This window comes from Muntiacus reevesi, chromosome 10, assembly GCF_963930625.1.
Source record: "Muntiacus reevesi chromosome 10, mMunRee1.1, whole genome shotgun sequence".
Classification (NCBI taxonomy): domain Eukaryota; kingdom Metazoa; phylum Chordata; class Mammalia; order Artiodactyla; family Cervidae; genus Muntiacus; species Muntiacus reevesi.
In genome coordinates, this window is record NC_089258.1 from 13,899,937 (window position 1) to 13,913,897 (window position 13,961).

Genomic DNA, 13,961 nt, shown 5'->3' on the forward strand with positions numbered 1-13,961 from the left:
CTGAGTGACTTTCACTTTCACTTTGATAGGGCAGGAAGGCTCACTGTACTATGCTTCAGGATGGACTCATCATGGGCTCTTGAATTCTACTTTTTGGAGCCAGCTTTCTTGAATAGTATTGATGACATTAAATGAAACAGTATATATACAGGAGAAGGAAGAAAGGTTGGCACTTGCCTGAGAGACCATGTAAAACTTGATGTTTGGCCTCACCTTTGGCCCTCACTGTCACACTCCATTTGCATGTCAAGTGTGATGATGCCCGTAGCAGGTTTGGATGATTCCTGTTTTGCGCGTTGCCATAGCTCTGGTCATAGCTGGTAAAATCTGGTATTACTGGCTGTAACCGGTTACCATAGAGCTGAGAGTTTTGGGGACTGACTCAGCAATGTTAGGAAAAAGAGCTGAGAGAGCCTGTTATCTTAACTCAGGGCCTGGCCTCCGGGCAGCACACAGGGCAGCTTTGCATTCCCTTTAGTTAAAACAGTGTGAAGATCGCAGCCCTTTGAAATTAAGGAGCTGTAAGGTGAGAGAGAGGAGAAGGGAAGTGTCAGAAATCTCAATGTGACAGGCATTACCCCCCCCCCCCCCCAATTGTGCCGCATGAGAGAGAGACATCCCAGACCATCCAGATGCACCGGAACGGAATGCTGGAAAGGCCGTCTGTCCTGTAGCTGCTCTGGAAAGGTCTCCCCGCGCCCCCCAGCTGCCATCATGCTTCCCTCAGCAGCAGTCAACCCACTTTAAAGCAATGATAAATCCAATTTAAGGACACAAATTGAAAAAGTAGATTTGTTTATTGCGGTGTTAGACTTATTAACTCACAAAAGCCATGAGCCTTGGTCTTTCTGTTTACAGATCTAAAATGGAACTCAAAATGAGGTTTAATGTGCTGCCCAGATCATGTTCCCTGGATAGACTTTTTTTTCCCCCTTCAACAGTAAATTTTAGAATCAAAAGGACTGAAAAAGAGGAATGTTTCCTGTCATAAATAGGTCGGGTGGCATTCTTCAAAGCATTTTACAGCTTCCAGCCGTGCATTGTAATTTCAAAGTAGCTGAAAAGCAGTCTGAGTTCTTAAAATGGTACGTTCATCCAGAAACATTTATTAAGCAGATACTTATGTGCCAGGCATTGAGACAGGGCCTGGAGATGGCCCGGGGCCACTCAGGCCCCAGCTGTCACCAAGCTTGTATTTTATTGTCGGTAAAGACAGAAAGTACTGAGTAAGGAAACAGCAATTTCAGAGAGCTGGAGAAGCTGTAAGACCCAGCTCCGGGAGAGTGGCCCAGGCATGGGGAGGCAGGTGGGGTTTATGAGTTCCGGGCCCAAGAGGTGAGTTAAGGTGTGCGGCCATATGAGTTTCAGGTCACTGACTAACCTAGGGTGTGCTGAGTGAGGGGGACCCCAGCACCGTGGCCCAGTGTCACAGAAGGTGTCCTTGTTCTGGACCTGTGTCGACTCGTAGACCCTTGTAGCTTCTTGGTAAAAAGCTAGTAACACACTTTGGGACTTTCTAGAACACACTAGAAATGGACTTCTGGCATCGTCGGATGATTGAAAGACTAATGGAGCTGTGGTGTATCAATGGGAGGAAGCATCCTGCACTTGTCGTCACATCAGAGTACATGGACCTCACTAAGCTGGGGAATCTGTCAGTGACACCTGGAAAATAAGGACAAACATAAAATAATGTGTCTGTGTTGTTTATCTGTGCTGAGTTACCGGTTACAATTTTTAATACTCAATAATAAAGCAAGGGGCGCAGCCAGGTACAGGAGCCACGGGTGCTTTTTCAGGCATCTCCATGGGGAGATGCGCCAAGACAAGCTGTAGCCCTGGGCTTGTGGTGACAGAAGGTAGGCCGATTTTCTGCTTCTGACCTGGGCCGCGTAGTCAGCGGCTGCGTGGCTTCCAGAACCAAGCTGAGGGGTGTTGGCCAGGCTGTTGGAACTGACCCGTTCTGTCCCCCCCTTCAGCATGTCTGCTCAGCCTCTGAGTCCACTGGCTCTTCAGTCACAGTAACTCTTCTGTGTGGGGCAGGTTTTCAGACTCCATTCCAAGGAACCCAGCCTCCCACCCCCAACCAAAGGAGTTGAGTATTTAAGATGTTTTCTGCCTGACTGATTTAAACCACTTGAAGAACTCACTTATATTTTTCCTCCTTGATCTGTCTATATGTATATATACTGGAGTTCCAAGTTACATTATTATAAGAATTATGTTTAAGGAATGTCTGAAAACTACTTTGGGAAATTAGTCCATTAGATAGTAAGTAGCCTGTAGTGGAGCATTCTTATAAGAATTTTTATTTCTTTGAAATGGCTTGTTAAAATTGAAGACCAAAAAAAAAAAATAAGATAAAAGGTATAAAAGAGCATTGAGAACTGTAAAGTGTTAATGAACACAGGGTCTAGGTTATGTTGTTGCAGACAGAAGCATCTGGTCAGTGTGGGGGACTGGGAGTGAGCTGGTTCAGGGGATTATTCTTCCTAAAATTGGTATTTCCTCAGTGTCCACTGCCCCACACACCCACGCCTAGCGCCTTGCGTTCACACTTGGCTCTAGGCTGAGAGGTGCTCTGTTTCTCAAGGAAGCCAGAGCAGGTTTCTTGTGCAAAGCAGTTCGGCCCAGAGAGGAAAGAAAAGCTCCACAGTCAAGAACACCCTAGATTTCCTGGCAGGACGGGCTGACACTGGCCGGAGCCGGCTCACAAAGGCCGCCTGGCTCCATGTTCTGTGGCGACATGCTGGTGGATTGGGGGCGGGGGTGGGAGGGTGTTAAACATTCACCAGCATGGGCTTCCTTTGCAGATCAGGGGTCAGCAGTCTTGAGACTACTGCTGTCCGGCCCACTGCTTGTTTTTTAAAATAAAAGTTTATCTGAAGATAGCCATGCCCTCTCATTCACATACTGCCTATGGCTGCTTCTGTGATACAGGGCAAATGAACTGAGAAGCTATAGACGCTCACTGTGACTCATGACAGAAAGAGTTGGCAACCCCTGTTCTAGAGTTTGATAGCAGTTAGTTCTGGATGCATTGAAATTTTCAGATTGAAGAGAGTTTGGGGAGAGGTAGGCAGGTGGGGAGTTATCTTTCAGTAGTTTTTCTTTCCTTTTCCAGGAGGGAGCCCCAGCAAGGCCGTGGTTGTATCACAGAGGTGCTCATTGGGTCACGGGACTTGTCCCTGAATCTGAGCCATGGTTTGACCGTACAAGGCAGGTGCCGGATATCAGAGGAGCCAGCCAGAAGTCGTACAGCTTGCCTCTTGGGTAGCGATAACGACCTTGAAATGGTAGAAATGCCATGCAACTCAGGCTGGTGCTGGGACCAGGCTGTCTTTGCAAACAGTTTGCAAAGTCCCCAGGCATCTGGCCCCTGGGTGTACTTCTCAGGGGTGGCCTGAGAAGTGCCCGCTGCCCCAGGCTTGAGGACCCTCCCTGCAGGCTTCCTCCCCTCAGCCGCTCGGCTGCTGTCTCACTGTCCTGAGTCCAGGCTCGTCTTCCTGGGCTGCCGCGTGGTCCCGCCCCCCATCCCAGTCCTTCCCTCCTCACTGCCCGCCTGACGGGCACCTTGCTCTTCTGGTTTTCAGCAGTTAACAGGCTTTTCCTTGGAGTTGATACTCTCACGTTTTTATAAATTCAATAGATAGAACTTTTGTAGTAGACAAGCAATGACTGTGAGGCTCGCTGTCCTGATGCTTTTGCTGCGGCGCCCTGGGTGGGCGCCCACAGCAGCCCACGAGCAGAGGCTGTTCTCTCCCCCAGCCTGGGAGACAGCTCTGCGGGTCAGGGCCCAGGGGTCCTGAGACCGCTTCAGTAGATCGTCAAACAGAAAAGAGCAACAGAAGCCTACCAGTAGTTGCCATAGTGAGGGAAGCTGTTAAAAAAGAAAGGTGTGTATACACATGTATACATAGCCTGTGCAGAAAAGGATTTGGATCTCTGGCCCATGTCTGCTCACGTCTCTCAGGTGGCTCGGGCCTGTTAGCACGGATACGCTTCAGTGTGTTACGGGACCGGCAGCCTGGCCCTGGGCAGTGGGCACACTCCTGCCCTGGCACAGGCTAGCAGGATTTGGGCTGAACCAGCCACCGTCTGCACTGAAGACTCAGGAAGAGGTGGGCTTCCAGGGCCCTGTGAGACCACACGCTCTGGAGCTCCTGGAACAGGGGTCCCCCAGCCCTGCTCTTCACCACCACGGGCAGCTCCACCTCTTCCCACTCCTGAACTATCCATTTTCTGATTTTCTCAGCTTTCTTATTCTTTTCCTGACCCATTTCCCCCCTCCCTCACCCTTGCCTCTTTCCTTTGGTAGCCTGACAGCGTTGCTGGAATTCAGGCTAAGATGTTGGCTGGCTCAAGGCTTTCAGGTGATTCCTAGTGTGGGTTTGGAGTGACTTTATGAATCTGAATCACAGTTGAAAAAGTCATTAAAAGTTTTTTATCTCTCTTGAGACATTGTGGTATAATGTGAATATTTAAAGTGTAAGTATTGATCGGCTTTGGTATATGTATCTACCCGTTGAGTGCCGATGCTGAATGAACAGAGTCAAGAAGCCACAGATACTGTGGCTGGGCCAGATGTTCCCATAGGTGTATATACAGTGTTCACTTTTCATCTCACCGAAGAAGTTGAAAGACGAGGTGACCACTGCCCCATTGATGATAAATTAATTAGAAAATAAAGAAGAGCAGGTCTACAGAGTGGATAGTTTTGTTTGTAGAGCCCTGCCTCCGCTTCTGAATTCTCTCCTGCTCCCCAGCACTGAAAACTTCACTTTCCTCCGTTATCAACAGGGGAGGAAGCTGGGTACGAGTGTATGAGGGCCTCTGTCAGGGATTTGTTTGAGCTTCTCAGTGGTCTGGAGAAAGGAAGATAGTCCATGAGTGCCCGCTGTGGAAATACTGCTGGGAGAAATTGAGACAAATGTCACCCTGCTGCCGCATTTTCAGGAAGACCTCTGTTCCAAGTGGTGACCAGTTTCCTTGCAAATTTTGGGTCCTCGGCTAAAAGATAGAGATTTTCTTTGTTTCTTAAAGAAATACAAAGAGGAATAAAAACCCTGTCCACAAGCGAGAAATATTTGGTGGGCCCTCAGCCTCATACAGCATCTCTGTGATGTCTTTTAAACATCCTGTCATTGAAATTTTGCAATATATTTAATTCTGTTGTAATGAAAAGGCCTGTTGTTTTTCCTGATCTTTGTAGGGTGGGGAAAGGGGTTGGTCTGTACTTCCTGGATGCCATGTTAGCTTTCAGGGGTCAGAAGACTAGATCTCTTATTAATTGTGACAATACACTGATTTTTAACAGGAAGAGAAGTGGCAACGCTGACTTCATATTGACTGTGAAGGCCTCTCTCACTCAGCCCAGCTCCTGGATCCTCTTCCAATCGTAGTGGCCTTACCCTTCTAAGAAACAGACCCTAATTTGTGTTTTGTTGTTTCTGTGTGTGTAAATAAGATAAAGGAGAGCAGGGTGTTGGGGGGATGGGAGGCCAATCATAAATACCTCCATTCTCAGAATGAGGTCTAAGAAAATATAACCTCCCCAAGTTTTGGAATGATCAGCAGCTGCCCTTGTCGAAGGCTTGGTGCACAAGCCTGTCCTTAGCTCACGGTGGAGCGGAGAGACTCTTACACTTGACCCTGCTAAGAGCTGGGACGGCTGTCCCCAGGTGCAATTGCGAGAAGTAAGGCTCTTTTGCTAGGCCCCGGAGCAGGTGGCCCAGGGCCCTGGCTCTCACGCTGCACGGTGGCCCTCCCACCTGGCCTTCTCCTTTCCTGGAGCTTATGAACGAAGAACATGGCGTTTCCGGTGCTGCATGGATCTACCTGAGGCATCTAGGTTTCATTGAGTTGGGAAAGAAACCAGAGAAATGGACCAAGGGGCCCTTTTGGTTCTGTCCTGTACTCGAACCAAGACACAAGAGTGGGATCCGGTTGTTCTGGGAGCTTCCTCTGATTGGTTCAGTGGTTATTCTGCTTAGAATATCTTGGTCACTACCCTTTCCCCTTTATGCTGTCGCTTTCTGTTGGCCGTATAGGAAAGAACAGTTGGTTGAAGGTGGAAAGATTTCCAAGACCTGTCCAGCCCAACCTGCTTCCCTTTTGTTGTGATGATCCTAGGCTATTAGCTCATTTCCGTGCACCTCCGAAATTCCTTTGTGGATGTAAAAAGTTTGTTGGCATCCTGTTCTTAGAAGTTCAAAGGGCCTGGCTGTCTGTAAGCAAAGGGCACCAGCGTGTGTCTCTCAGAGTGTGCTGTGGCCTGGGGGAAGGAGTCTTTCCAAAGAATGTTTCTTTACTTCGTTCCTAATTGTTTGTGTGTAAATCTATTTATAGTAGATTAAAGGAGAGATCCGGCCATCAGTGCATAATGATATAATTTACAGGGGCCCCAGCCAAAACGTTGAAGTTGCTTACATTTTACTATTGCCACAAATGGATTGCTATAAAGGGTCTTCCTCTTTCAAAGGCAGTAAAAACAAAGAGTGATGGAAGGAGGCTTTTTTATTTTTTAAATGCATGTAATCACTTCCATGTATAGCTAATGTTAAACCAATAATGGAATATAAAACGGTGGACTGCTCACTGGGCATAATTGAGAGGGCTTTAATGCAGTAGACAATGGCCCAGGACTGGATTTAGGTAGAGTCTCGATGTAAAGAGCATGTCTGAAGTGGCCTAGAGATGAAGAGGTGGGGGAGTGGCGAGACTGCCTCTTACCAGCAGAGGCAGCCAGTGCTGGAATCAGACTCCCGTATTGTCTGTAGGATTTGGGGGAGGGCTTCCTGACAAATTCCTGCTGGTGAATCTTTCATCACGCATCTTCACTAAAAGGGACACACATGTAGCTTGTCTGTTTTCCGAAGGTTGTGCAGCAGAACATGCAGCCGGAGCTGCCTGCATCAGGGCGGTCTGCTCTTCTCTCCCCTCCAGCAGATACCCCAAGCTCCTCAGAAGGCGCTCTCTGCCTCTTAGGAATGTGGAGAGCAGTGTCTTCTGCCTTTTACTGGGTGTATTGTTACAATCAGCAGCATTGAACCAAATCACTTATTGCAGGAAATGAAGTAGTTGTGGTTTATGAAGGAAACCTTCATGGACAGCACCCTGCAGGGCAGAGCACCAGCCTGCCTGGTGGGGGCGTGCGTTTAATTTCCCAATTACGTTCTGCATTTATGTACTGTATGGCAAAATTGTATTTTAAAACATCAGAACACCTAAGTGAAACATGCACTTTCTTCCCCTAAAGTTGACTGGCAGTGCTCTTAAGGAAGAGCATGATTCCTTTCTTTGTAAAAGATGTTAAAATGAAATTTTAAAGTCTCAACAGTGGTAACAGAGTAACTTCTTCTAACAGGAAAAGTTCTCCATCATTAAACTTGTTAGGCCACGGAAACCTACCAGTTTGTTCCTTATGGGATTTTCTCTCTTTTCTTAAGGTTCGCCATCGCTGGTGTGAACTCATTGTTAAGCACAAATACACAAAAGCATACAGAGACGTGGAGAGGTTCCTTCAGGAGGATCAGGTAAGTTTCATTTTTCAGCAGATGGGGATTCTTTAAATGCTGTCCCTGACTGTGCAGTATGCTTAACATGGGGCCCAGTTTGTTGCCTTCTCTACTTAAATAACAAATACTTCAACACTTGACAATGATTTTGAAGAGTTGGTAGGAGCATACCTACCCAACTTTTGAGCTTTTTTCTTCCTGTTATCTCTTTAGAAGCTCCCCTGGTTTGATGGAGCTGTGGCCCACTGCCATTACCAAATAAAGCATGGGCAGACCTCATTACATCTTTGAACCCCAGGTTCGTTAGGTGGGGATTGTGGCCCAGTGGTGCGATGGTGTGTGTCTGTGCCTCTGTATGTCTGGGGATGAGACTGGGCCCACCCCGGCTGGCTGGGACAGTCTGGTCTGTGTCTGCACCTGCCACGCCAGGCCGACACCTGTGCTGATCTGCCTTCCTGTGAGGACTTTGCTCACTGTTCACCGAGGAAAGCGGTTACCTTGCAAGGAGCCCGTGAACCTGTTTGAAGATGTCTTCTTTGCCACCTCCGCTGGGCTGCAGCGTGGGGGTCTGCCTCTGCCCCATCCCCCGCCTGGTGGGCCGTGGTGCTGCACGTGCCGCGTCCCCTCGGCTGTGGCTCGTTCCCTCGGCGTGGCCAGAGCATGCCTCTGAGCTTTCTGCAGAATGCTGCGGGCTGATAGAACGGAGCCATGTTTCTGTTGGGGTGGAGAGTTGGGGCAGAGCAAACAAAGGCTCTTTTGAGAGGACGGAATACAGGGGGCAGCCAGCAAGTAAGGGCTTGTTATTCCCACAAAGAAAAAGACATGACTTTGTACCAGAAGAAATGTCACATTTGCACAGTGAAGCAAGAGGTGTTTGGAAACATGGAGGGACAAAATTTAAGAGCGACTTAAAGTCTGTTCTGAAAACCAAAACTGACTGCACTGTATTTGGAACCATGATCTCTGCCAGATAAGGGTTGCCATCAGCTTTTTCAGAAAGAGATTTTTGAGCTCCTCACCACCAAGTTTTCGTTTCTGCACTGTCGTTGGAAGTCCTTGCTCCAGCAGAACATAGCATAGCACAGATAAGCTTGGAACAAGAGCGAAGGCGGAAGCAAAGGAATCTTTTGGTCTTTCCGAACATAACCGTTTTAAAACTGTAGGAAAAACACAGATGTGACTTTCGCAGCATTGTTTTCGAGACAGAAGAGCCAGTGTGTGCCCGTGGAAGGAGGGCAGGCGGGCTGGGCTGGGGCGGCAGGAGTCTTCCAGGGTGGCCTGAGGTCCCCCCCACCCGTGTGACAGGTGGTTTTCATTTCCCAGCTGTGCTTGGAAGGAGGCAGGTCCACGTCTGTGTCACACACACAGCACTCAGGTCTCCTCGCAACTGCAGGGGTTCCCATAGGGTCAGTTGTCATGGGAGCCTCCCTGTTCCCGTCCCCCTCTGTCCTCAGTTCAGCCACCAGGGTTGATGGAATTGATAGCCGAGAATTTCTTGGGTGAGTTTCAGTGAGGAGAAGGGGATCGGAAACTGCAGGTTCCTCAAGCACCGCTCTTCAGCTGTCTGCCTTTTCTAGGGCCTTTGTAACTTCCAGCCCAGCACGTTTGTGTGAAGCAAACACAGACTGTGCACTCGAGCGCATGGGGACACGTGATTCCTTTTCCTTACGCTCTCTGGCCTCTGTGCCTCCCACAGGCCATGGGCATCTACCTCTACGGGGAGCTGATGCTGAGTGAGGATCCGCGGCAGCAGCATCTCGCCCGCAGGTGCTTTGAGCTGAGCAGGGAGCAGATGGACAGATCCTCAGCCAAGGTGGTGGCTGAGATGTTATTTTAAAGAGGTGATTCTCTCTCTCTCTCTCCCTTTTCCATTCTTCGGCTCTAGCTGAGATTCCTCCTAGGAGCCAAGTAAGTCAGTAAAGCCAAATGGTGAGCCGAGAGCCCTGGCGGCTTCAGTCCTGGGCTCCCGCCCTGAGTGAGGGGTAGGTGGCATCTCATCTGGCCGAGCGGCCAGGAAACCCCGTGCCATCCACCCTCGCAGAACAGCCCCCTCCCCAGCGCTGTTTTGACCGCTTCAGGTTTTGTTATTTGGGGGAACAGGACTCACAGGAGAACATCTTGAGTAGGTTAGAAGGTGAGCTGGAGAGCATGACCTCCCCACCCTACCCCCCCAGTCTTCAGGGTGAAGGCCAATGTGGGGGTGTGTTGCCAGGCTGTCCGGCATCCTGAGCTGTGAGGAGGTGTGTGGGAACTTGAGGTCCCTCGGGTGGTCCCCGCCTGGCAGGAAGAGGCTGGCAGGGTGGCCTGTGCCGGGCGCCTCTCCCCATAGCGTGTCCACAGCAGGCTGCCTCATGTTAGCAGAGTCAGAGTGGGAGTCCTAAATGATTTAAACTGCTTCCTCTGTTAATTGTGCTTGAAATTGACCTGTTAGATCTCCATTCGAGCAATTTTAACTGAATTTATGCATTCTAAATGTAATTTAGCAATGATTTGTAGGTTTTATAAGTAAAACTGTGGAATTAAAAGTATTTTTTTTCTTTACCATTATCATTTCTGTGACTCTCTGGGTTTCTTCAAGGTTTACATGATAACAGGGCATGTCTGATTTTGTGTCTCTTTTTTTTTTAACTTCAGATTTCATTCTTCATGTTGTATAGATTTTCTATAATTTTACTGGATATTTAATATTTTATGTTGATATTGTTGGACATTTAATTTGCTTCTAATGTTTTGCTCTTATAAAAAACCATTTCTGTCTAATATGTTTAACTGCCTTATTTATCTGAGAGAATTCTTACTACTGAAGAGGTTCTTCCAAGAGGGTTGAAGAGCTGTGTTGGCCAGGAAGGGAAGTAGTGGGAATAGTTGCCCCGACTGTGTGCCTCGTAGCGAAGCAACTGTGTGCAGGCTTCCCCAGCGCTCCCGTCGGCAGCTTGCGAGCCTGTTCAGAGACAGCCCAGTTTAAAAGTCAGAGCGGTTACACAGTTACGTGTTGCCAGCCTCACACAGTGATCAGTACAAATCGTATTTCTCTTTAGATTTGTCACTTCCCAGTGTGTGTTTCTGGAAGTGTGTGAAACTGCGGTGGTGCAGACTGTGCCTTTGATGTTCCCTGGCCCCAAGTGGTGGAAGGCCACCACACATGGTGATTCTTCATTGTGCTTTTTAGCCCCAAGCAGGCAGAGGAGTAGTCTGGTCAGGAGCCCCCCACCCCTCCGCACTCCTGGATGGACGTAGGGGCCACTCACATGCCCTCTGCCCGCTCCCGCCTGCTCGGGGAAGGGCCGTGGCGGGGCTGCCCTCTGAGCTGCCCCCTCCAGCAGTCGGGAATCCGTCCCACCCCTTGAGGGTCCCCACAGACATCCCCGACACTTAGAACCTGCCCCCAAGGGGTGATGGGCTGTGAGATTGAGCACGGCAACCCCCGACCAGCTGGTTGGTGCATTTTTCATCTCCCAAAGCTGCGCTGGCATTTGTGTGGTCATCTGTGAGTCCTTTGATTTTTAAGAATGATACCCCTAAGGTGCCGAATAAATGAACACCAAGCGGAAGTAAAGCCCAGCTGGTAGCGTGGCAGGCCTGGAGGTGGGGCCGTCGCCGTGTGTCTGAGGAAGCTGGTGCGTATGATGCGGGCGGCAGCGCCGTCCGGAGTGCTCTGGCTGCTTGGGTTCCTGGCATGCTGATTTGTGACTTAAGATTAAAATCACATTGCCAGGGATTACCACGCAACCACGACCCTGGCTGCTGCTCCAGAAGCCGTAGTTGCGCGCTCTGCAGTTCGGGGAACAGACGCATCTCGTAGCTCCTCTCTGCAAGCAGAAGAAGCTGACAGCCTCGGAAGATGCTCGCCGGCCCTTTCCTTATGCCCAGCGACGACCTCTCTGACGAGGTGCAGAGCTTAGCTGATTGGTGAACAGTGACTGGTTTCCGCTTTGTTCACAGTGGCTAAGTTCTGCACCTGAAGAGAAGGTGAGATGGGGCCAGTTAAGCTGGAGCTGCTGAGGCAGAGGCCGCTGCTGAGCGGTCAGCTCGGGGCCAAGCAGGATTCTGGAGGATAAGGGCCCGCCTGGCCCCAAGGATGCACTTTGTCCTGTTATGAATGCAAACATTTTGGTCCCAAAGTCTACAGAAATATAAATCCACTAAGTAAACATCTGTCTGAAAGTTCAAATGTATTGAAAGCTGCAAAATTATTTTTTAAAAATCTAAAAGCAGATGAATCATAGATGTCCAGTAAGACTGTCAGCGGTAGATGGCATGTGAGTAGACCTTGGTGCTTTGAAAGGAGACTCCTCTTGTGATTTCCGAGCGCGGTGAACTCTCTCTTGTGTTTGCAGTCCAGGTCTGCGTCTCCTGCAGCGCCCGTGGGACAAGGCCGCGCGAGCTCCCAGCCGAGGCACTGCTTCTCCGGGCAGTTGGACCCGCCCTCCGGTGCCTACTGAGCTGATATCAGTTCTCATTGTACACACTGGCTCAGTTCAGCAGGAACAGGAGTCGAGCCCTAGAGCAAAGCCTTCCTGTTTGTAAGTGCCAGCGGCTTGGGAGCTGGGACTGCAGCTGCGCGAAGACCGGCCCGAGCGTCCGCAGCAGAGCTGACCGGCAGTGGTGGCGGCCCCTCTGTATGTGTCCTGTGTGTGGGGGTCGGTAGAGTCAGAGTTGTGTTGACACAAGAGGAATGAGCTTCCACCCGAAAGGGCAGAATGCCATTTAGCACCATGCGTGTGACGTGGGCAGTGCCCACCTCTGTCATGGTGTACCATGGCCAGAAAGCAGGCGGAGTGGCTGCGGGTCTGAAACAGGCTGCCTCTCTAGGGTCTGTCCTGTGACTGAAGCCCACGTTACAGCCACCGGCTTTCACAGCCGTGTGTGAGCGAAGCAAATGGCTCGCGGTGCGGCTGTAAAGCCCATTCTCGGGGCTGTGAGATGCACCCTGGTCTCTCCCTGTTCTCTGCTCATGGTCCTGTCTCCAAAGCTGAGAGCAAAGGTTACTTGTTTACAAGAATTCCTCCGTTGTGACCCGGCAGTAAACTTTATTGCTGTTTCCTTTGCAGGAAAGATCACAGCGAGAATCTTATTCATGCATCTGCTCGTAGCCCCGGTGGCCCGGGCTTGCATGGACCCTGGACATGAAAGGAAGAGCGATGGGGCTGCTGGAGCCGGCAGTCAGTGGCCGCCTGCGCCTTGTGGGGTGACCCCCCAAAGGTCCTCGCCGCAGAGCTTGTGCCAAGAGGCGCACCCTCATCATCAGTCTCCGTGGGGCCATGTGATGCCTTCATGCCCGTCCTGGATGAACCACTTTAAGATCCTGAATGTTAATTGAGTTTCCCCTTTGAGTTAAGTCAGTTCTTCCACCCAAACACGGAAGGTCCCTGAGGCACATGGGAAAACTCACTGCACCTTCTCCACCCATCCCTCAGCATGTGGATCTGCATTTCCGCACTCCGAGAAAGCCAGAGCTTGTCTACTAGGCCCAAGGAGCTACTGCCCACCTACTCAGAATTACATTGATGTGTCCATTATTTAGATTTTCCGAAGTTTTAGTAACTTTTGGTAGAAGTGCAGGATAAGATTCTTTAAGATTTGTTGATAATATAATGGATTCATGTTTTTCTTTTCCTTCTTCCTGTTTACTTCTGAATTTAATACTTAAAAAAAAAGAGAAAAGGGTGTAGTGTCCGCATTCTTGTCTCCTCCTCTTCTCATCTCCCTGGTTCCTCTAGTGTTCAACGTGGTGCTGATACTCCGGGGGGGCGGGGGGGGCATGTGCCTCCTGCACCTGATAAAGGCTCCGTCCGGCATCGCCGTACGCCACGGGAACCTGTGCTAATGGTGCTTCTCTTTCCCACAAATGTTTGAAGTTAAGAATAGAAACCAAGCTTCCCGGGATTGCCCAAAGGGAAGGGTGGCCTTAAAATACCCCAGAAGCCACAGTGGTTGGTGCAGGCACGTGATGGATGGGGTGAGGCTCAGCTGAGCGGGAGTGGACCCACTCGCCTGCCCAAGTGGCGCCTCGAGCCAGCCTGGGGGCGATGGGCAGCTGAACACAGCCCTTCGTTAGACGCTCCTGACCTTCAGAATTATGTAACAGTGGCTGTCATTTTAGAAGGTTCCCTGAGGGTTGATTCTCTGCTCTTACATGTCTTTGCCTATGTTGCCTCTGTGTGCTTTTGTTTACAGTGTCGGTATAATAAAAGTCTGGTTTTTAAGTAGGAATAAGTGTCAAAATGCTGTCATCTGTGAAAACGTGAAGTAAGTGACCCTCCCCCTGGTTGGTGTGTGTTGGCCCTCTGAGAGGCAGAGCCGCACGCCTGGGGCACAGCCGGTGTCTGGCTGCAGCCAGCCAGCCTGGTGGTTTGGTCTTGTTGGACCACGTTCTTGTTTTCTTTAGAAACCACTGAGGCACGGCTGCGCTGCCCCGCGAGTAGTTCCGCCCCAGACAGCGGG

At 50.0% G+C, this 13,961-nt stretch overlaps 1 protein-coding gene across 9 annotated transcripts in view; it reads left to right on the forward strand.

The window, feature by feature from the left end:
* The window catches only part of AOPEP (aminopeptidase O (putative)), a 392,839-nt gene extending 379,106 nt beyond the window's left edge, over window positions 1-13,733 (forward strand). For 4 of the 9 annotated variants that reach the window (XM_065947317.1, XM_065947319.1, XM_065947314.1 and 1 more), the window contains 3 exons: window positions 7,449-7,535; window positions 9,214-9,358; window positions 12,569-13,733. In XM_065947317.1, the coding sequence (XP_065803389.1) occupies window positions 7,449-7,535; window positions 9,214-9,354 (228 nt within the window). In that variant the 3' untranslated portion in view covers window positions 9,355-9,358; window positions 12,569-13,733. Of the gene's footprint in view, window positions 1-7,448; window positions 7,536-9,213; window positions 9,359-12,568 lie in introns of those variants that run through there. The other 5 variants (XM_065947320.1, XM_065947315.1, XM_065947318.1 and 2 more) reach the window with 2 other exon arrangements.
* The last annotated feature ends 228 nt before the right edge of the window (window positions 13,734-13,961 follow it).